Source organism: Styela clava, chromosome 14 (genome assembly GCF_964204865.1).
Source record: "Styela clava chromosome 14, kaStyClav1.hap1.2, whole genome shotgun sequence".
In the NCBI taxonomy this organism is placed as follows: Eukaryota; Metazoa; Chordata; class Ascidiacea; order Stolidobranchia; family Styelidae; genus Styela; species Styela clava.
This window is the reverse complement of record NC_135263.1, coordinates 16179170-16202514: the sequence shown is the minus strand read 5'-3', so window position 1 is coordinate 16202514 and position 23345 is coordinate 16179170. Positions and strand designations below refer to the sequence as shown.

Here is a 23345-nt window from a genome sequence, read left to right as displayed (position 1 = left end):
TTTTCTGCTTATGTCTGTGCTTATTCGTTTTTCTGCAATAATTCTCACTGTACTCGCGTCTAATCAATTTAGTGCAACTGAACAAATGTGAAACAATACTTTTTGTGCAATTTCTATATTTTGTTTTTGAGTTTAAAACCTTTACATAAAACGAAAAATTCTGAAGAGTCTTTTCTGCTTGCGTTTGGTTTAATGTTTTGCACAGTGTCGAAAAACACCTCTATCTTCTGCTTCAATTGTACAGACTTGTCACCATCCAAAAGTTTAAATAATAAAGTGCCTTCTTCTTTCAATTGCTATGGGATAAAAAAGCATAATTTCGCTTTATTCACACATAAAACAGAACTTGGGCAAATAAACGATAACGCACCTGAACAGCAAATTTTGCTGCAGAAAATGCCAGTTTAACGATTATATCATGGTCCATAGTTTTTACTCCCGATGCCTTCGGTGCAGCATCACAAAGAACTACATCTACCTTATTTGACTTTCCATTCTGAAAGAAACATTGTTTTTATTGTAGTTTGTATATACAAATTATTTGAGACAACACTCAACTTTTTCAATTAATCAGTGAATGGAATCAATAAAATGTTTTTTGCAACATTTTACAAATTTTTTGTTTGAAAAACCATCAAAAATCATTAAAATAATTTTCATAATATTAATTTGGAATTTAAGATGGAAAACAAATAGCTTAAAACTTATATTACCTCTCGTAAAATATCTTCTATTTTGTTTTGTACTGTTACAGTCGTGAAATCTCCTATGATTGAATATACACCATCTAATGGTGGAAATCTTTTCATGTCAACAGCAATTACAAGGCCATCCTGGTTGTTTTCTGAAAAAATCAAACATAGGTGATAGGGATACTCCAATCATACTCAACAATATGGTTCTATAGTCAACAATCTATGTAGAATTGAACACTTTTTCTGCTACATTTCTCAGTGGGGTATGTTGTTCAACAAAAAATCATGCTTCAGTAAAAGCAATTGAAAAATTGCCTAGCTGCATAGTATCGGAATTGAACATATGATTTCATTTTCCAAGAAATCTGCTTTGAAATTACCACATGCTCTTGAACTTGCAACTTGTGACCAAGATCCTGGAGCAGCCCCCAAATCTATTATTGTTGAACCCGGGTGTAAAATCTTATGGTCATCATCAATTTCTAGTAGCTTGAAAACACTTCTGCACCTGAAGACAAATGGATTTCATGGAAATTAGCATTAATAGCAAATCCATGTAGTATAGCAAAATACTTGCTCTATTATGGCAGAAATTAATTAAAGTTCTATAACCACCTGTCCCTAATAACCTAGAGTTGCTAGTTGCATAAGATATCTGCAAGAGTAGTATTATTCCATATGTTTTGAAAGGAAAAATGGGATATAGTTAAATTTTTAGTAAAAACCCAGTGAACTCTGGTAAACACACTTCTGCCACATATAGTTGGCCTATGATAATATGAAATTATCATTTGTATTTGGATGCCGTTATTGTCAGGTTAAATGCATTTCATTGGCTGGTTGGAGAGAGAGAGAGAGTTTCCATTCGTCAAAACACACAATATATGCAAACACATATAAACAATAAATAGACAGATGCTTTGGTGCATGACTGGGAAGCAACGGTAAGATCTTATAGGGTCATCAGAGACTGTTGCCACCATTCAATCACATTACCAGCAACAATATGATCCAACAGACTCAGTCTTATAAGTTGATAATGACTCACAAATTCAAAGAATTTGGGCGTTAATGCTTGAGAAATAAAAAGTACTGTATATATACGTGAATTGTTGAGTTCCGACAGTGTTTCTTCGGAGTCATAAAGTGACCCTGAATATCTAACTGCCTCTGAAAGTGGGTTACCCAATTTTTAGGAGTCATTATGAATATCGAAGTCGAAAAGTTTTTAGTGGATGACTATTAGATTAAGAATTTAAGATAAATATCACTTGATATGTTCTGAGCCTTCATATTATATGTAATATATATTTGAGTCAAGCATTTTAGTTTTTGATATTGTGAAAAGCTCAAAATGAAAAACCTGTAATTTTCTAGTCTTCGTCTCTTTACATATGGATCATTTAGTTGTCTAAGAATGAATTGTGATGTGCCTTTCAAATGAACATCTGAAAAATTCTTAGGAGGTATTCTTTTGCCTCGTTTCATCAACTGTATGGATGATGTGACAAATTTCCTCAGTGGAATTAATGTCATGAGCAATTCTACTACAAAATATGTAAAAATACAGATGTGTAAAGGTTTCGGAGAACCTAGGTAAAGCTAGCGGCCACTTCCAGCGGACAGTTACCAATTTTTCCAAATTTAAACCCGCCATGTTCCACGACAGTTGTCGCGAATTCACTTAATTGCGCCTACATGGATGCAAAAAATTAGACGATTCTCCCTTTTAGAAACTGACGACAGACCTGAAACATAATAAAAAACAAAAATGATTGAAACAACACATTTTTTCCTCGATAAAATGAATTATTGCTCAGAAACTCATTTATCGACAAAATCTAAATTTTGACTGAGTTGCAGCGTAATTTATGCAAGAAATAATTTTTTCTCATCCAATTCATTAATACAGTGAATTTGATGAAGATATATAAATCATATATTAAATTTTAAAACAATTCCACTATGCGGAAAGTTGGGAAATACCCCCCAATTAAAGAAAAATTTTTAAGAAATTGTCAATATAACTCAGTTAAAGCGTAATTTATGCAGGAAATAATATTTTCTCATCCAATTCATTAATACAGTGTATTTGGTGGACAAATATAAAATACATATTGAAATTTAAAAAAAATCCACCGTGCGGAAAGTAGAAAAATTCCCCCCAGTTTAAGAAAAAAATATAGAAAATCTCCAAATTAACTCAGTTAAAGCGTAATTTAGGTAGGAAGGAATTTTTTCTCATCCAATTCATTAATGCAATGTGTTTGGTGGACAAATATAAAATAGATATCAAAATTTTAAAAAAATCCACCGTGCGGAAAATAGGGAAATTCCCCTCAATTCAATGAAAATATTTAAGAAATCGTCTATCCAACTCAGTTAAAGCATAATTTATGCAAGAAAGAATATTTTCTCATTCAATTCAATAATACAATGTATTTGGTAGACAGATATAAAATACATATTGAAATTTAAAAAAAATCCACCGTGCGGAAAGTAGGGAAATTCCCCCCAATATGATGAAAATATTTGAGAAATTGTCTATTTAACTCAGGTAAAGCGTAATTTATCCAAGAAAGAATATTTTTTCATCCAATTCATCAATACGGTGTACTTGGTGGACAAATATAAAATACATATTAAAATTTGAAAAAACTCCACCGTGCGGAAAGTAGGAAAATTCCCCTCAATTGAAGAAAAAAATATAAGAAATTGTCAATTTGACTCAGTTAAAGCGTAATTTAGGTAAGAAGGAATTTTTTCTCATCCAATTCATTAATGCAGTGTGTTTAGTGGACAAATATAAAATAGATATCAAAATTTAAAAAAATCCACCGTGCGCGGAAAGTAGGGAAATTCCCCTCAATTTAATGGAAATATTTAAGAAATCGTCTATCCAACTCAGTTGAAGCATAATTTATGCAAGAAAGAATATTTTCTCATCCAATTCATTGATACCATGTATTTGGTGGACAGATATAAAATACATATTAAAATTAAAAAAAAATCCTCCGTGCGGAAAGTAGGGAAATTCCCCCCAATTTAATGGAAATATTTAGGGAATCGTCTATCCAACTCAGTTAAAAAATAATTTATGCAAGAAAGAATATTTTCTCATCCAATTCATTAATACAGTGTATTTGGTGGACGAATATAAAATACATATTAAAATTTGAAAAAAATCCACCGTGCGGAAAGTAGGGAAATTCCCTTCAATTGAAGAAAAAAATATAAGAAATCGTCAATTTGACTCAGTTAAAGCGTAATTTAGGTAAGAAGGAGTTTTTTCTCATCCAATTCATTAATGCAGTGTTTTTGTTGGACAAATATAAAATACATAATAAAATTTAAAAAAAATCCACCGTGCGGAAAATAGGGAAATTCTCCCCAATTGAAGAAAAAAATATAAGAAATCGTCAATTTAACTCAATTAAAGCGTAATTTAGGTAAGAAGGAATTTTTTCTCATCCAATTCATTAATGCAGTGTGTTTGGTAGACAAATATAAAATACATATTAAAATTTAAAAAAAATCCACCGTGCGGAAAGTAGGGAATTCCCCCTCAATTAAAAAATATATATAAGAAATCGTCAATTTGACTCAGTTAAAGCGTAATTTAGGTAAGAAGGAATTTTTTTCATCCAATTCATTAATGCAGTGTGTTTGGTGGACAAATATAAAAAACATATTAAAAGTTTAAAAAAATCCACCATGCGGAAAGTAGGGAACTTCGGTACTCTCGAAATATGGACACAAAGATGACGCACAACCTGAATATAAAAGGTGTACCAGGATAGGTTCAGAATTTAGAATCTAGATTGTACGCTTTTGGGAGCTCAGGGAATAACCCATTTATGCAAAAAATAATTTTTTCTCATCCAATTTATTAATACAGTGTATTTGATGGATATATATAAAATATATATTAAAATTTAAAAAAAATCCACCGTGCGGAAAGTAGGGAAATTCCCCTCAATTGAAGAAAAAAATATAAGAACTCGTCGATTTGACTCAGTTAAAGCGTAATTTAGGTAAGAAGAAGTTTTTTCTCATACAATTCATTAATGCAGTGTTTTCGTTGGACAAATATAAAATACATATTAAAATTTAAAAAAAATCCACCGTGCGGAAAGCAGGGAAACTCCCCCCAATTGAAGAAAAAAATATAAGAAATCGTCAATTTTACTCAATTAAAGCGTAATTTAGGTAAGAAGGAGTTTTTTCTCATCCAATTCATTCATGCAGTGTGTTTGGTGGACAAATATAAAATACCTATTAAAATTTGAAAAAAATCCACCTTGCGGAAAGTAGGGAATTCCCCCTCAATTAAAAAATATATATAAGAAATCGTCAATTTGACTCAGTTAAAGCGTAATTTAGGTAAGAAGAAATTTTTTCTCATCCAATTCATTAATGCAGTGTGTTTGGTGGACAAATATAAAATACATATTAAATTTAAAAAAAAATCCACCATGCGGAAAGTAGGGAAATTCCCCTCAATTGTAGAAAAAAATATAAGAAATCGTCTATTTAACTCAGTTAAAGCGTAATTTATCCAAGAAGGAATATTTTCTCATCCAATTCATTAATACGGTGTATTTGGTGGACAGATATAAAATACATATTAAAATTTAAAAAAAATCCACCGTGCGGAAAGTAGGGAAATTCCCCCCAATTTAATGGAAATATTTGAGAAATCATCTATCCAACTCAGTTAAAGCATAATTTATGCAAGAAAGAATTTTTTCTCATCCAATTCATTTATACAATGTATTTGGTGGACGAATATAAAATACATATTAAAATTTAAAAAAATTCCACCGTGCGGAAAGTAGGGAAATTCCCCTCAATTTAATGAAAATATTTAAGAAATCGTCTATTTAACTCAGTTAAAGCGTAATTTATCCAAGAAAGAATATTTTCTCATCCAGTTCATTAATACAGTGTATTTGATGGTGATATATAAAACGAATATTAAATTTTAAAAATATTCCACCGTGCGGAAAGTTGGGAAATTCCCCTAACTTATGTTAAAATCAACGGAATCGTAAATTTATATGAATTAAAGCGAAATCTTGTCATATTTATTGATCATTCCCATTCTCCTCAGTCAGTCAGTCAGTCAGTCAGTAGTTTATTTTATCACATACCAAAAGTACACAATAGACAAAAATAACTACGAATCACATATAAAACAATACTTTCAGTGTGAAGGGAGGCGCGATAAACCAGAAGAGGTTATCGAGCAGCGTCACCCTGGGGGAGTGAGTCTAAAAATTAAATCATAGTGAGAAAAAAGTCAAACAGGATACTAGCAAAAGTCGTGAATAATAAATAAAATAATAAAGTCGAAGACGGCCTTTTTACACATTTAAGTGACCGATATCACGGTGTCACTCTAGTTAATATGAGAATGCGACTCACGACACCACTGGTCGAGGTCCTCCATAACTAAATATTATTTTTGAAGTTTTATCATGTTCTTATTTCATTTTATTGGTTTACACTACAACCTCGTAACACCCCCTCTCACTCCATATAGCACTACCTTCCGTAAAACCTCAGTAGTAACTTATGCTGGTATCTTTGGGTCACCTTCGGTGAACGTGCAGCCTTAACCCAGTACATCAGCAGCCTAAATCAGAATAGTATTGTCAACCTTAACAGATGAGGTGGCGTCATCAAGATTAGTAACGATTTGACACTTATGGCGCTTCATTTGTTATGTCGAATATGTATGTCGCCGAACCGTTTAATGCTGTTGTTAAAAAATATCTCAGAATTTGAAAGACTGTGAAACTGTATTAAAGAGCTAAAGGAAGTATGGCACACCGTACTAAGACGTTGGAAGAAACGACGATACGATCGATAGCAGCCGCTACGATCACTGTAAACGTATGAAGAAACTTTCAATTCCCAAATGAAGTTTTCACATGAATCAATCAACAAATCGTTTTTTATTCGCCAATCACAAAAAAATGGAAGCAAAAAATATCACGAAAAACTTGTATACAGTAGAAACTCTACGTACGAAAGGCTCTGGATACGAAAAATCCAACAATTCTTTTCCGAAAACTTGCATAGCGATATTTGTTCATTTTAGATTAATTTAATGCAGGGATGTTCAATACAAACCTAATATTTGAATATTGCGACCTTCGAATATCGTTTTTTGGTGTTTTTGAGAATACCGAATATGACGCACATTTCCTAGCGCCGTCAAACTTTCGATTTAAAATAAAATATTCACAGCCATTCTATTTTTTATCGCAATTGAAATCAGCCGTGCGCGTCGTGGCACTAAATTATGGCCAGCATGAAAGAAATTCAAAAAGCGCAATTACAATTATTACACAATATTCACAATTATTATCGTCTATTTCAATAAATCTGAAAGCAAATTGTGTCGCAATTAATTGTTTTCACCCTCAATTTCGATAGTGACCGTACATAACGGGAATTTTTTTCATTTCTTGCAATTAAGAGTTTATAAAATGACCTTTAAATGTTATTTACTATCTAACGCGGATTTTATCATTATCCCGACGTCGTTGATGACAATATCGTTCACTTTAAGTTGGCGATATCAATAAGCAAAATTAAAATAATAACACCAGACATGAAAGATTAGCGCCGACTCAAATCAAGTAAAAACCGACTTAAAAAATAAAACAAGTTTTCTGGTCCTAATTCTCCATCAGTTGCGGACGGTAATTTGGGAATCAATCATTTGATTATGACGATGGTAAACAAAGGTACATAAGCATACCGTTCTTAGTTTTTATTCGTTATTACTATGTTCTTCCTTCTTTCCGTATGTTCTTTGTTTATTTATTATGCTGTAATCTAATTCTAACATGTAGTTGTTGGATTTTAAGCATTAATATAATTTATACAAAAATGATGTCCGAGTTTTACGTGGACTTAAAACGGATTAGGGCATTTACAGGTAAAACGCCTTATGTAATACGACGGGTCTTCGGAACGAATTAATTTCGTGGGTAGCGCTTCTACTGTATATTCATGGCTCTGTACTCAATGGACAAGTTAACGGGAAATGGCCATTTGATCTACTTGTTAGTGTCAAGTGGCAACCCTTTGAAACTTATTTTTACATCAAATGCGTTTTAATGCCAACCAGCCTCGTATGCTGGACATTTCCAAAGTACGTCCAATATCTCCGCAATATTTCCGTTGTAGCATCCAGCATGAAACCAGCGTGGACACACATCACAGCCAATCTTTAAAAAAAGTCAAAATAACATGAATATAAAATTATATATTGCATGTTTATTGAACACCTATTAGGTTACTTACCCATTCTGCTTCTCCCGTCTTCTCACAAAAACTGCAGTACGTCTCCACGCAGTCTGTCAAAAATGTATTTTTTAACTGCGTAATGTTTAGATAATTATCTAAATATCAAATATTTATTTCGTCATACCGGAATTCTGAATCACCCAACTGGCAATTTTCGCCCTTTCATCGATTGGTGAAACAACATGGATTCTTTTAGTTTTCAGCATCATCCAAGCGAACTGCAATCGAATATATGCCAAAGAACCAATAGACAAAATAAGTTGTTTCAAAATAACGCAAAATAGTGTGAAGAAAATCATGAGAATGTTGTTTGGTATATGAAAATAAATTAATCAATTCTTATGGAACAATTTCTTGTGAATAAATTGACAAAGAACATATACTGATGTATGGATAGTTAAATTTGTATGACTTCCTATATACCTTTATCACGTAAATTCCACAACTGGATCCATCCCTCTGAATGGGATGTTCAGTAACCGTTGGTGTCCAGTTTTCGCATTCTGTTCGTAAATTCATCCAGTTTCTGTGTGTTGTAACGTGTGTAAATTCAGTTTTACTAATATACTTTTCATGTAACTTCATTTTTAAAAATCAATACTTTTCATTCAATTTCAATGTCATTCACAATTGTCAATGTCATTCCAATTGTAAATACAGTTTGTTACTGGTACAATGTGATTATGTAGTTCATATATTATTTGTAAGAACAGGACACGTTTTTACGAAAACAGCCGAATACTTTCAACAAGAGAAATAGAATATTAAAAATAAAGGACTGGATAACTGTAAAGTAGATAATTTTAAAAAATCCACTCCAGGATTTGAAAGCGATCTGACAACAGTGAAGTAAAGGTTTATTGAGTTTCTACTTTAGCTTGTAGTTGAAATGGCTAACGATAAGATGTATTTCAGAAATTGAACTCACTTTTAATTTTTACATGCGTGAGTGGTCTCTTCAATTGAACTTCCATACGGATTCAGAAAGTAGAAATTATTTCTCGTCGTGTCAATGAATTGCAAAGATATTTTGTTCGAATCAAAATGAAGAATCAAATACAAAAAGGCAATATGTAATTTTGCCACAACAATTTCTTATTTATTGAATATTATTAAAATTTCAAAACAGAACTTCATCCTCAGCAAAAGAACCCAGTGATTTCCATTTATCCTGCACGCAGAAACATTCACGCTATAGTTTCCTAAATTTAACTGTAAAACAAATGAGATGATATAAGTATGATATTAAAGTGTTGTAGGAAAAAGATGAATATGGACTTTTTAGATAAAAAACAATGTCGATTTTTCCAACCCTAATTTTGTTTATACCAATGGTTTTCGATCATAGTTCCGCAAGTATATTCCAGCAGTTTTACATTCAAATCCGAGGTGTTCGGCGTCAAATTGTTTTTTTCATATTTTTGTAACAAAAGTAATCATGAAATCAACTTATACATATCAATTACACCGGGGTTCTCGAGCCTCGGATATATTTATTGGTTGTTTCCTATCCGCCTGAAAAATTAAAAACATCAAAGATTGAAAGATTGACTTACATCAGTCATTAGAAGGTGATGCATGCTGGTATGTTGGTGAAAAACACAACCAGCAATATAACTATCCATAACTTAAACATCACGGCGATTCTTTGTCATAAGTGGAAAGGAGTAAATAATAGTCTGAAAGTATGTGCCGATCAAAAAATTTGAGAACAGTTACAAACGAATTATAAAAATTATTTAATTGCTTGTGATTGAATAAATTATAATTTTATATCCCATTTGGAATCATGTAGAGGTAGAATTGTTATTGAGTTGTCTGTCGGGAACAGTAGCAGTGAGACGGTCATTTATTCCCTGCGCTCCCAAAAGCGTACAATCTAGATTCTAAATCTGAACCTATCCTGGTACACCTATTATATTCAGGTTGTGCGTCATCTTTGTGTCCATATTTCGAGAGTACCGAATTTCCCTACTTTCCGCATGGTGGATTTTTTTAAACTTTTAATATGTATTTTATATTTGTCCACCAAACACACTGCATTAATGAATTGGATGAGAAAAAATTCGTTCTTACCTAAATTACGCTTTAACTGAGTCAAATTGACGATTTCTTATATATATTTTTAATTGAGGGGGAATTCCCTACTTTCCGCACGGTGGATTTTTTTTAAATTTTAATATGTATTTTAGATTTGTCCACCAAACACACTTCATTAATGAATAGGATGAGAAAAAATTGCTTCTTACTTAAATTACGCTTTAACTGAGTCAAATTGACAATTTCTTATATTTTTTTCTTCAATTGGGGGGAATTTCCCTACTTTCCGCACGGTGGATTTTTTTTAAATTTCAATATGTATTTTATATTTGTCCACCAAATATACCGTATTAATGAATTGGATGAGAAAATATTCTTTCTCGGATAAATTACGCTTTAACTGAGTTAAATAGACGATTTTTCAAATATTTTCATCAAATTGGGGGGAATTTCCCTACTTTCCGCACGGTGGATTTTTTTTAAATTTTAATATGTATTTTATATTCGTCCACTAAATACATTGTATTAATGAATTGGATGAGAAAATATTCTTTCCTGCATAAATTATTTTTTAACTGAGTTGGATAGACGATTTCTTAAATATTTCCATTAAATTGGGGGGAATTTCCCTACTTTCCGCACGGTGGATTTTTTTTAAATTTTAATATGTTTTTTTATATCTGTCCACCAAATACATTGTATTAATGAATTGGATGAGAAAATATTCTTTCTTGCATAAATTGTGCTTTAACTGAGTTGGATAGACGATTTCTTAAATATTTCCATTAAATTGGGGGGAATTTCCCCACTTTCCGCACGGTGGATTTTTTTTAAATTTTAATATGTATTTTATATTCGTCCACCAAATACACTGTATTAATAAATTGGATGAGAAAAAATTATTTTTTGCATAAATGGGTTATTCCCTGCGCTCCCAAAAGCGTACAATCTAGATTCTAAATCTGAACCTATCCTGGTACACCTTTTATATTCAGGTTGTGCGTCATCTTTGTGTCCATATTTCGAGAGTACCGAATTTCCCTACTTTCCGCATGGTGGATTTTTTTTAACTTTTAATATGTATTTTATATTTGTCCACCAAACACACTGCATTAATGAATTGGATGAGAAAAAATTCGTTCTTACCTAAATTACGCTTTAACTGAGTCAAATTGACGATTTCTTATATATATTTTTAATTGAGGGGGAATTCCCTACTTTCCGCACGGTGGATTTTTTTTAAATTTTAATATGTATTTTAGATTTGTCCACCAAACACACTGCATTAATGAATAGGATGAGAAAAAATTGCTTCTTACTTAAATTACGCTTTAACTGAGTCAAATTGACAATTTCTTATATTTTTTTCTTCAATTGGGGGGAATTTCCCTACTTTCCGCACGGTGGATTTTTTTTAAATTTCAATATGTATTTTATATTTGTCCACCAAATATACCGTATTAATGAATTGGATGAGAAAATATTCTTTCTCGGATAAATTACGCTTTAACTGAGTTAAATAGACGATTTTTCAAATATTTTCATCAAATTGGGGGGAATTTCCCTACTTTCCGCACGGTGGATTTTTTTTAAATTTTAATATGTATTTTATATTCGTCCACCAAATACATTGTATTAATGAATTGGATGAGAAAATATTCTTTCCTGCATAAATTATTTTTTAACTGAGTTGGATAGACGATTTCTTAAATATTTCCATTAAATTGGGGGGAATTTCCCTACTTTCCGCACGGTGGATTTTTTTTAAATTTTAATATGTTTTTTTATATCTGTCCACCAAATACATTGTATTAATGAATTGGATGAGAAAATATTCTTTCTTGCATAAATTGTGCTTTAACTGAGTTGGATAGACGATTTCTTAAATATTTCCATTAAATTGGGGGGAATTTCCCCACTTTCCGCACGGTGGATTTTTTTTAAATTTTAATATGTATTTTATATTCGTCCACCAAATACACTGTATTAATAAATTGGATGAGAAAAAATTATTTTTTGCATAAATGGGTTATTCCCTGCGCTCCCAAAAGCGTACAATCTAGATTTTAAATCTGAACCTATCCTGGTACACCTTTTATATTCAGGTTGTGCGTCATCTTTGTGTCCATATTTCGAGAGTACCGAATTTCCCTACTTTCCGCATGGTGGATTTTTTTTAACTTTTAATATGTATTTTATATTTGTCCACCAAACACACTGCATTAATGAATTGGATGAGAAAAAATTCCTTCTTACCTAAATTACGCTTTAACTGAGTCAAATTGACGATTTCTTATAAATATTTTTTAATTGAGGGGGAATTCCCTACTTTCCGCACGGTGGATTTTTTTTAAATTTTAATATGTATTTTATATTTGTCCACCAAACACACTGCATTAATGAATTGGATGAGAAAAAATTCCTTCTTACCTAAATTACGCTTTAATTGAGTTAAATTGCCGATTTCTTATATTTTTTTCTTCAATTGGGGGGAATTTCCCTACTTTCCGCATGGTGGATTTTTTTTAAATTATAATATGTATTTTATATTTGTCCACCAAAAACACTACATTAATGAATTGGATGAGAAAAAACTCCTTCTTACCTAAATTACGCTTTAACTGAGTCAAATTGACGATTTCTTATAATTTTTTCTTCAATTGAGGGGAATTTCCCTACTTTCCGCACGGTGAATTTTTTTTAAATTTTAATATGTATTTTATTTTTGTCCACCAAATACACTGTATCAATGAATTGGATGAGAAAATATTCTTTCTTGCATAAATTATTTTTTAACTGAGATGGATAGACGATTTCTTAAATATTTTCATTAAATTGAGGGGAATTTCCCTACTTTCCGCACGGTGGATTTTTTTTAAATTTTAATATGTATTTTATATTTGCCCACCAAATACACCGTATTAATGAATTGGATGAGAAAATATTCTTTCTTGAATAAATTACGCTTTAACTGAGTTAAATAGACGATTTCTCAAATATTTTCATCAAATTGGGGGGAATTTCCCTACTTTCCGCACGGTGGATTTTTTTTAAATTTCAATATGTATTTTATATTTGCCCACCAAATACACCGTATTAATGAATTGGATGAGAAAATATTCTTTCTTGAATAAATTACGCTTTAACTGAGTTAAATAGACGATTTCTCAAATATTTTCATCAAATTGGGGAGAATTTCCCTACTTTCCGCACGGTGGATTTTTTTTAAATTTTAATATGTATTTTATATTTGCCCACCAAATACACCGTATTAATGAATTGGATGAGAAAATATTCTTTCTTGAATAAATTACGCTTTAACTGAGTTAAATAGACGATTTCTCAAATATTTTCATCAAATTGGGGGGAATTTCCCTACTTTCCGCATGGTGGATATTTTTAAAATTTTGATATCTATTTTATATTTGTCCACCAAAGACACTGCATTAATTAATTGGATGAGAAAAAATTCCTTCTTACCTAAATTACGCTTTAACTGAGTCAAATTGACAATTTCTTATATTTTTTTCTTCAATTGAGGGGAATTTCCCTACTTTCCGCACGGTGGATTTTTTTTTTTAAATTTTAATATGTATTTTATATTTGTCCACCAAATACACTGTATTAATGAATTGGATGAGAAAATATTCTTTCTTTCATAAATTATTTTTAACTGAGATGGATAGACGATTTCTTAAATATTTTCATTAAATTGAGGGGAATTTCCCTACTTTCCGCACGGTGGATTTTTTTTAAATTTTATTATGTATTTTATATTTGTCCACCAAATACATCGTATTAATGAATTGGATGAGAAAATATTCTTTCTTGAATAAATTACGCTTTAACTGAGTTAAATAGACGATTTCTCAAATACTTTCATCAAATTGGGGGGAATTTCCCTACTTTCCGCACGGTGGATTTTTTTTAAATTTCAATATGTATTTTATATTCGTCCACCAAATACACTGTATTAATGAATTGGATGAGAAAATATTCTTTCTAGCATAAATTATTTTTTAACTGAGTTGGATAGACGATTTCTTAAATATTTCCATTAAATTGGGGGGAATTTCCCTACTTTCCGCATGGTGGATATTTTTAAAATTTTGATATCTATTTTATATTTGTCCACCAAAGACACTGCATTAATGAATTGGATGAGAAAAAATTCCTTCTTACCTAAATTACGCTTTAACTGAGTCAAATTGACAATTTTCTATATTTTTTTCTTCAATTGAGGGGAATTTCCCTACTTTCCGCATGGTGGATATTTTTTAAATTTTGATATCTATTTTATATTTGTCCACCAAACACATTGCATTAATGAATTGGATGAGAAAAAATTCCTTCTTACCTAAATTACGCTTTAACTGAGTCAAATTGACAATTTCCTATATTTTTTTCTTCAATTGAGGGGAATTTCCCTACTTTCCGCATGGTGGATATTTTTTAAATTTTGATATCTATTTTATATTTGTCCACCAAACACATTGCTTTAATGAATTGGATGAGAAAAAATTCCTTCTTACCTAAATTACGCTTTAACTGAGTTAAATTGGAGCTTTCCTATATTTTTTTCTTAAACTGGGGGGAATTTTTCTACTTTCCGCACGGTGGATTTTTTTAAAATTTTAATATGTATTTTATATTTGTCCACCAAATAGACTGTATTAATGAATTGGATGAGAAAATATTATTTCCTGCATAAATTACGCTTTAACTGAGCTATATTGACACTTTCTTAAAAAATTTCCTTTAATTGGGGGGTATTTCCCAACTTTCCGCATAGTGGAATTGTTTTAAAATTTAATATATGTTTTATATATCTTCATCAAATTTACTGTATTAATGAATTGGATGAGAAAAAATTATTTCTTGCATAAATTACGCTTCAACTCATTAAAATTTTAGATTTTGTCGATAAATGAGCTTCTGAGCAATAATTCATTTTATCGAGGAAAAAATGTGTTGTTTCAATCATTTTTGTTTTTTATTATGTTTCAGGTCTGTCGTCAGTTTCTAAAAGGGAGAATCTCCTAATTTTTTGCATCCATGTAGGCGCAATTAAGTGAATTCGCGACAACTGTCGTGGAACATGGCGGGTTCAAATTTGGAAAAATTGGTAACTGTCCGCTGTAAGTGGCCGCTAGCTTTACTTAGGTTTTCGGAGATGATCAGTTTGAGCCAGAGATATGGGTCAGTGTCTTAGCACACTTCTTATAGGTTATAAATAGTCTACGGAAATATAGAAAGACCGATAGTCAAGTCACACAATACAATACATAAAAGCATACAGGGAAATTTCAAAGTAAACATCATAAGCTGCATCAGTGAAAATAATGTTAAAAACCTTTTTCTCATTGCAGTTTAGGGTAACTGTCCTAACGTATGTGCAACTACCGAACTACGCAAAAACACCTGCACCCAAATGTCCAAGTGCAGTTTCAAGTATTTTGTGGCGTCTAAAGCTGCCGCAAAACCATGGCCGCTATGGCCAAACCCATGGCGACTGGCTTTTTAGCCGCCACAAACAAATGGCGAGCTGCGCCAGTTTATGAGCCACCGTGTACCACCAACATGATGCGTAACTACGGCATTTTTGGCCGAAGATCGTATCCGATAGCACGCTCCAATGCACATACTCGACGAGACGAAAACGAGCGGATGTGTGCTGCTTTCAAGGCATAGCACGAATGATTTTCGTGCCTGCTTTGACAGTTGTTGTCGATTTTAATGATATTTTGGAAAGTTGAGGTAAAAAAAAATCGGAAAAAGGTAAGGTAAATACTATTGTTGTATATCACACCCGGGCATCGCACTGTTAAGTACATCTGGGAACAGGGTTGCCAGACCCCAGCGATCAAAAAAAGCCAAATCAAGACATAAAAAAAGCCAGAAAAAGCCAACAATTTTACTAAGTACAAAAGCTCCATGATTTGTCAGATTTTAAGCCCTTGGCAACGTACTGATGATGATGTAGAGCGATCAGTTCATTCAATGAGGCACACAAATAGAAAGTAAAGTTCCTATAGAACTGTAGAAAGTAAAATAAATATCAAGCGGACAGCATTATTTTACCATTCAATATATACAATACAAGGCGCCGCTTCAGTCTGTCAGTATGTAATATACTTACATGTTTCTACTTAAACTTGTGATATACCATAAAAAATTCTCCCTATATCGTACTTTTATATTGAATATTTTTTTACTTTTGAAATTTATAAACCATTTATAAACCATCAATTTTATTAAAAAATGATTTACCCCCTGCCGCTCACAGGTGGACCACTGATATCTAATTCAGTAATTTTAGCGTAGTTAATCACATCGTTACTGCAATTGCAGAATTAAACTAAAGCTCACATAAACCATATCAGGCATAATGAAAATTAAGTTATACAACTATTTTTTGGAAACAGAACGTAAAACTGACAAATAACACGCAAAACTATAAAAACGAGGCAATGTTTACAACCCTGCCTGAACATCTGTCTGAGCAGCTGCAGAAACTGCAATTATTTCTTATTGGGTATGGTTAGGAGTTAATGTAACAAACAAGGAAATCGATGCTCCAGGAAATCCTAATGTTAAGTAGCTAATAAGTACAGGTAATAGGCTATTGTTCAGTTGTTACACACTAAATATTGTATTTCATATGGTTTTAAGAATAGACACTAAAATAGACTTGAAAAAAGCCAAAAAAACGCCAAAAAGCCAAACGGAAATTCTGACGCCAAACGCGTTTGAAAAAAGCCAAAAATGGCAAATTTGGCGTTAAAAAAGTCAATATGGCAACCCTGTCTGGTAAAGCCAGCTTTTGTCAACAACTACGAAGTTATTAATTCAGTACGGTACGTAGTTGCCCATTTGCCGGAATTGCATAGTTACTTACCCCTTATGGTTCCAAATAGTTCATGCACCTCCATTTAGATTTTTTTTAATCAGTCAGGATATATACTCATTGGTGTAACATCTTATTGCGCATTCACTTTTATTTGCGTATTGAATCAAAGGGTTAACAAGTTCACCTAACATTCCACTCATACCGGTATATTGTATAATCTGATCTCTCAAGTATTTGGAGCCACGAATGCTTGTAAGTTTCTGACTAAACCCCTTTATTAGTTGGTTTATATACCAAATTCAGTAAAACATTTTTTACATAAATCATGAGATATTGGATTTAGTAGCTTTCCCATTCTAAATCATATAGACTGCTTTATTTATTCTTAACGAAAATTAATAAATCTCCTCTCTTTCTTCAAAACTTTCAACTATTCGTCTAATCTCAATTTCCTATTATTTATTCACAGGACAACTATAGCAGAAGGGGAGGTGTGATTCCAAAAAATATAATTAGAGTACTCATTAAATGTTTGCAATAGAATAACAACCTATGGAGGCATGCAAAGACATTTGACCCTCCGGTAGAGTTGTATGTATGGCCCCCACATCCTGAAGGGCTTGAGGAAAATAACTACAAATTCCAAAGCGTAAGATTGCATAAGCGATCTAATTTGTAAAAAGGCACAAAACATGCCAGACATACTTAAAACAGCTTTGGAAAATGGTTCTTTGGTTCATCAACTTTTGGTAGTACTATAGAAGATATTCAGGAAAGGTATAATCATGATTCATGATAAAATACTGTTATATATATTTTAGACAACTTCAATCTAGACAAGGGATGTCAAACTCGCGGCCCCAGAGAACTTCCACTGCGGCCCTCGAACGCTTAACAATAATTGTAATAGTATTTTGGAAGTTTTTTTTTATCTAGTGAAAGTGAAATTGATTATTTACACAGAAAACAATTTACTGAAAGTAGTTTTGGAAAATTAATTTATTTTTGTTCACATTTTGGCCCAATTAAAAATACACATTAAGCTAGCAAAAGAATACTTGAATAAAACATTTGAGTGATTAAATTAAACGCAAAGTACATGAAGAAGGTGGCATTTTCGAAGAAAATTGGAGTTTTAATTTAATAAAATTTGTCATATTTTCATCAATACAATAAAAAAACACAATAAGCTAAGCAGTCAATATGACAAATTCAAAGACCAACTTCGAACAGAAAATTTCCATGTGTTTGTATATTAATATAAATATACAACGTTTTAGTTACTAAAAATCAATATCAATAATAATTCAAGCAATCCTATGCCACGCAATGTGGCGCGAAATGTCTTGTCGAAAAAATCTGTCATTTGTTTTTTTACTGATCTATACATGAAATGATGAAAGTAACTTTTTTGCATTACTGGAATTAATTAAACATTCGCAAAGATCCAGATTGACCCATAATCACGTGACCTCGTTAGTTAGAGTTAAGTACTATAAAATCATTTCAGCCTGGCCTTAATATGCTGTGACACAAAAAAGATGCCAAACGTCAGGACAAATGCAATTAAAAAAACATTGAGTTTATACTGTAGTATTATTGTTAATTTTAGGTCCATATATTCAGATTAAGTCATTTTTAGTGTATGTATTATTCTTTTCTTATCCAAAGCTTGTTCAAAAATGATTTTGATGGTTGTACATAGAATTTTATGATTTTTTAAAATAAATACAGTAACTTGCAATAATAGTGGAATGCAAATATTAATATGTAATTGCATTTAAAATAATAAAACTTAATCCAACTGTTTAGTTGCATCACAATATATGTCACAAACTAAAACTATCTTAAAAATATCTTTCCAGTATACATTATCAAAAACTGTTTGACACCACTTATCTATTCCAGACGATTCAAGCATAGCTTTGGGAAATAATATCACTTCAATTAAATTGAAAAAAATCTCGCTGTATCAAATACAAAATCGTTGCTATCATAAAGGTAAACCAATTCAGCCACTCGAAATATATTGGCCTTCACAAAGCAATGGAGGCAAAATTGAGAGTTCATGAGCTATGAACTTTTGTTCTTTTCTTTGTCTTGAACTTTTCATACTCCACAGCCCCTATTAATTTTTTTAAATATTAATTACCATGTGATGGTCATACATATCTTTAACTTGTATTTTCTGTCATGATGTATTATCTCAATGTGTTAAACTATTAAGTAGTGTGCATATTTTGCTTCCAGATGACATAAATATATTGTCTTGTTTATTACCTCAGCTTGGAGTATTGACAAGGAAAAGGTGCCAGTAAATTACGTAAAATTTTTTTTAATTAACTCTTTGTTATAATCAGATTTCACAATTAATAGGAATTATAAACAGCCAACAATTAATGAGAATTATATGCGAAATCCCTCAGAATAAATTTGTCTTCTAAAATCGGAGGAAGGCAAAACATATATAGGTAGTTCCCATCCACACAAGTCTTTCAAGAAGACTTTCTCGAGCCAAACTAAATGAGCATCGTCAGGTGATCAGTAAGGCTGCAAGTTGAATTCAGCCTTGCAACCTCCTGCATAGAAGATAATATTAATTAGTGGGCTATGAGCTAAATTCCTAAATTTAAACAAACCTATCTACGAGGCATTAACAAAAACAATATTGTATCGTTATTAATTAAATAAAATATTTATGGCTGCCATACTGCTTGACCGGGACATCTAAGTCTACCGAGAGAGACGCCGGGACAGTTTGTCGAAACCTGAGCTAAACAGGGACGTATGGTAAGCCTGCGTGATGCACCATCATAAATCTATTTAATTTCAGTAGCTCTTGAAATCCCACCGGTCGATGTTAACTTTGCTTGGAGATGAGTCTCCCTCAATTATGAGCGAGTGACATTGTTTGATCAGATTCTCTTGAAAAACTTACCTTCGTATCTTCCGGAAAATGAATTAACTTTCTGTTTCTCGACGAAATCATTCGTGTGTCTAATAAATTCACCTACTAAAGCAAGTTCGATAGGTGCAAACTTTGTGTTATGGAATTGTATCACAGCACCGTTAAGGGAAGTAAAAACAGTTTTGCTGTTTTGTATGACACCCTCTTTAAATGAAATTTCAATGTTTAAGCGCAAACATAAAAATTACTAAATTTGAACTTTGTCATTATCTGCAAAATGTTCCACACATATCATTCCACTATCACGTTTGTAATCTTCTAATCTTGTCAATAAATTGCTCTTTACAGCTTGTCTGCCATTCCAGCTTTCCAAGTGAGAAATACTTCTTAGATATAGAGAATATTTTCTTTCGTTACAGGTGCAAAAAGGCAGGTACTACACGTAAAGAAGACGCCGAGTAGCAAAAGCAAGCGAAAAACGGTCGCGAAAGGCGACGAGAAATATGTGCATTGGAGCGTATCATGAAATACAATCTTTCGCCTGTAGTCTTATGGAGTGACGTCGGAGTTGCCTATCATGTTGGCTAATGTCATTGATATCACTGAACTGACATGTAAACACTTTAATCAACTCGTTCACGCGTGTAACCTTTTTTCCGTCGCGCTCTTCAAGCGCGTTGTCCTATAATAGTATTCATTCCTTGTTTAGTTGTCTTAAGAGTCTGTCGTTGTTCACCTTTAATATTATTTGTCACGAAGGACTTGTGTGTTGTATTCGGGGTGAAGGACTGTAGCAGAATCCAATAATATACATCCTTACTGGCGTGGTGGCAGCGATACGGAGAGAATCCATTTCCTTCGATATTCGTACTTCACCTATCCCGAAACGGGCGAAACCATAATGGCGTCAGAAAAAGTACCAAAACAATGGTGCTTGATGAAGAAAGAAACGATGAATGCTTTCAAAAGTTGGCGCCAAAACTTGTCATACACTTTGTTGCTGGACAGTAAATTTTCCTCATTCGTCAAGCCGGAATACAACTAAGAGAAGAAAGGATGCTTGCCGAAGAAAGAAACAATAAATGCTTTCGAAGGTCGACACCAAAACTCGTTCATCCCTATGAGAGATTTTGAAAACGACGGGAAATCTGTTCCAGCACAATCAAGACAACCAGCGATTCAAAATCTTAAGTCGCTGGGGCTGATGCTCAGAAAAATTGCTAATTACTGTCCTATCATTGCTCGAAACACAAATGTGATCCATTTGACTTGCCTGAAAATATTTTGGCAATCAATGTATGTAGGTACGCATGCAGTTTTTATTTCAGTTTACTGGAGCTTATTTTCTCGACCTAGCTAATAATAAACTTGAACATGATGAAATACTAGAAAATTTATTTCAACGACTGACAGCGTTTTTAATGATAATATACTAAAATGAACAGGCAATGTGTCTCATCAGTGATTGAATACTTACGACAGGATTTCCACTACAATTGAAAATGCGATTGTGTTCCAATGGCTTCGTCTAATGATCTAATCAATGATGATTTGCCACATCTTGTCAAACAGAAGTTTGGCACAGAGTTGAGATCGCGTAATCTCGCCTCTATAAAGTCGGAGATCTCTCTTGCCTTGTGTTCACTGTTAAACGAGCAGAGAAGTTGTGGAGATGAGTCCAGAGTCCTACGTTCCATTGAGTCTCGATACCCTAAGACATAGGTTCTCAAAGTGCTCCGTACGGAGCCCCAGGGCTCCGCAAGAGAAACCCAGGGGCTCCGCGAGCTATTCGATTACTTTTTAAAATACTGACTAATTTCGTAACTGTTCAAAGAAGCAATAACAGCTTTGATAATATATGACAACAGTATAGCCTCGAAATATGGCAAAGAGGCGGAATTAAAAAATGACATTGTTTACAAGCAGGAGCGCAGCAAGGATTCTTAAGAGGGAGGTGGTTCAAAATTGGAATCGGAAATTTCCGCGCAACATTTTTTGCGATTAAAAAAACGGATAACGAGATTTCTGTTGCGTAAAATATTCAATCCATGACCATGTCCACATATTCAATCGTTACTCACGTTTGATTCGAGATTACTATTAGGATTACTAAAATGAAAGCATACTATTCTAAAATAACATAAAATACGTGATAAACTGCCAACTATAAATAAATTGGAGTCGTATTTTTGCGATCTTGGAATTTGTCAAACTTGATTCGTTCTTTCGCACTTAAGATTATTTTTAAGCAAGATATCGCCGTTTAAAAAATCGCAATGTCTGGGCAAAATACGAACAATTGAAATTTATTTTATTGCATTCGGCTCCGTTGGTAGTTTCAGAATGAAAAAGGGTACATCGCGGATCGCGCGCACAATTGATTGCGTGCGGCTCCGTCGGTAGTTTCAAAATGGGAAAAAAAGGTACATCGCGCGTACAATTGACTGTGTTTCGATTTCGCAGTTACTACTACGATGAAAACCTAACATAACACCAAATTTTGTGATTTACAATGTCTATAGAAGCGTTTTCAATCTGAGGCGAGTCTGCTGAAACCAAACGTGTGATCTTCCATTTTAAGTTTTAGTTTTAATATTTTAGAATGCCGCTTTTCAATCAAGAAATGTGAGTTGCGGATTTACCTCTTTATTAATTAATATTTTTAGCATTTCATCGTCGATGACTATAATATGGTAACATATTTTTCACATTCAACTGATGATTCCCCACGAGAACAAAAAAGCAATTAACGTCGTCATTGTGTAACAATACATGTATATGCCGATCGACCCCTAATTTATTAGTATGTTTGTCAAGTGTCAAATTTACAGCTTTAGTATATATATATAATTTATGCTTAAAATTTAGTTTTATTTATGACTTGCATCAACCCTATTAAAAAAGGTTCAGCATTTAAATTGGGTAAAGTACTTTTAACTTGCTCAGGAATATTAATCTGAAAGTAACAATTTTAACATTTATTTTGGGGCTCCGTGAATAATAGTCAACCTTTTCAAGGGCTCCGCAACACCAAAAGTTTGAGAACCCCTGCCCTAAGAAGTTGAACCAATACGAAGATACTCGTGGGACGAAAAGCTGATGTCTGTTATGTCGCACCGAAGCACGCCATTTTCTAAGTAACTGTCCATTTCTACCAGAAGCTGACCGACGAAATCTAAAGAATAATAGAGAACGACCACAATGATGAAAGTTCAAATGATGAAGGTATGCCCACTTTAAATCCTTCATTAACTCGCTGCGTGTAGTGGCAAAACGGTGTCTTTATTATGATACGAACATTCGAAATTATAAAGTGAGCATTGATCCGGGTGCTCAGTTCAATTCGTCAATAGCCAAATCGCTTAAAGCCGATATATATATATGACAAAGTCGTCAAGGAGCTGTACAGACCGATGAGAAATCACCCGTTGGTGATTCGCAAACCTCAGCAGTCGCTTGTACCTGATGTTGATATGACATTGCGAAACATCGCACGCTAGAAGTACATCGTATTGATAGGTTTAACAAA

The 23345-nt window shown here is 32.7% G+C and overlaps 1 protein-coding gene across 1 annotated transcript; it reads right to left on the bottom strand.

Moving 5' to 3' along the window:
• Positions 1-99: 99 nt before the first annotated feature.
• LOC120340766 (ribosomal RNA large subunit methyltransferase E-like) lies at positions 100-15621 on the bottom strand. Its single transcript, XM_039409125.2, has 6 exons — positions 15233-15621; positions 2059-2285; positions 1076-1203; positions 714-844; positions 371-496; positions 100-296 (listed from the first exon to the last, which is right to left on the bottom strand). The coding sequence occupies exons 2-6, from the start codon at positions 2229-2231 to the stop codon at positions 114-116; spliced, it is 741 nt and encodes a 246-aa protein (XP_039265059.2). The 5' UTR covers positions 2232-2285; positions 15233-15621; the 3' UTR covers positions 100-113.
• Positions 15622-23345: the final 7724 nt, after the last annotated feature.

Excerpts from the sequence above, each read along its gene's own strand:
- LOC120340766 (XM_039409125.2), bottom strand. The coding sequence starts at position 2,231 with ATGACATTAATTCCACTGAGGAAATTTGTCACATCATCCATACAGTTG. Across the intron at positions 497-713 it reads TAGAAGATATTTTACGAGAG|AATGGAAAGTCAAATAAGGT; the intron begins GTAATATAAGTT and ends TGTTTCTTTCAG. Across the intron at positions 297-370 it reads CAGCAAAATTTGCTGTTCAG|CAATTGAAAGAAGAAGGCAC; the intron begins GTGCGTTATCGT and ends TTTATCCCATAG.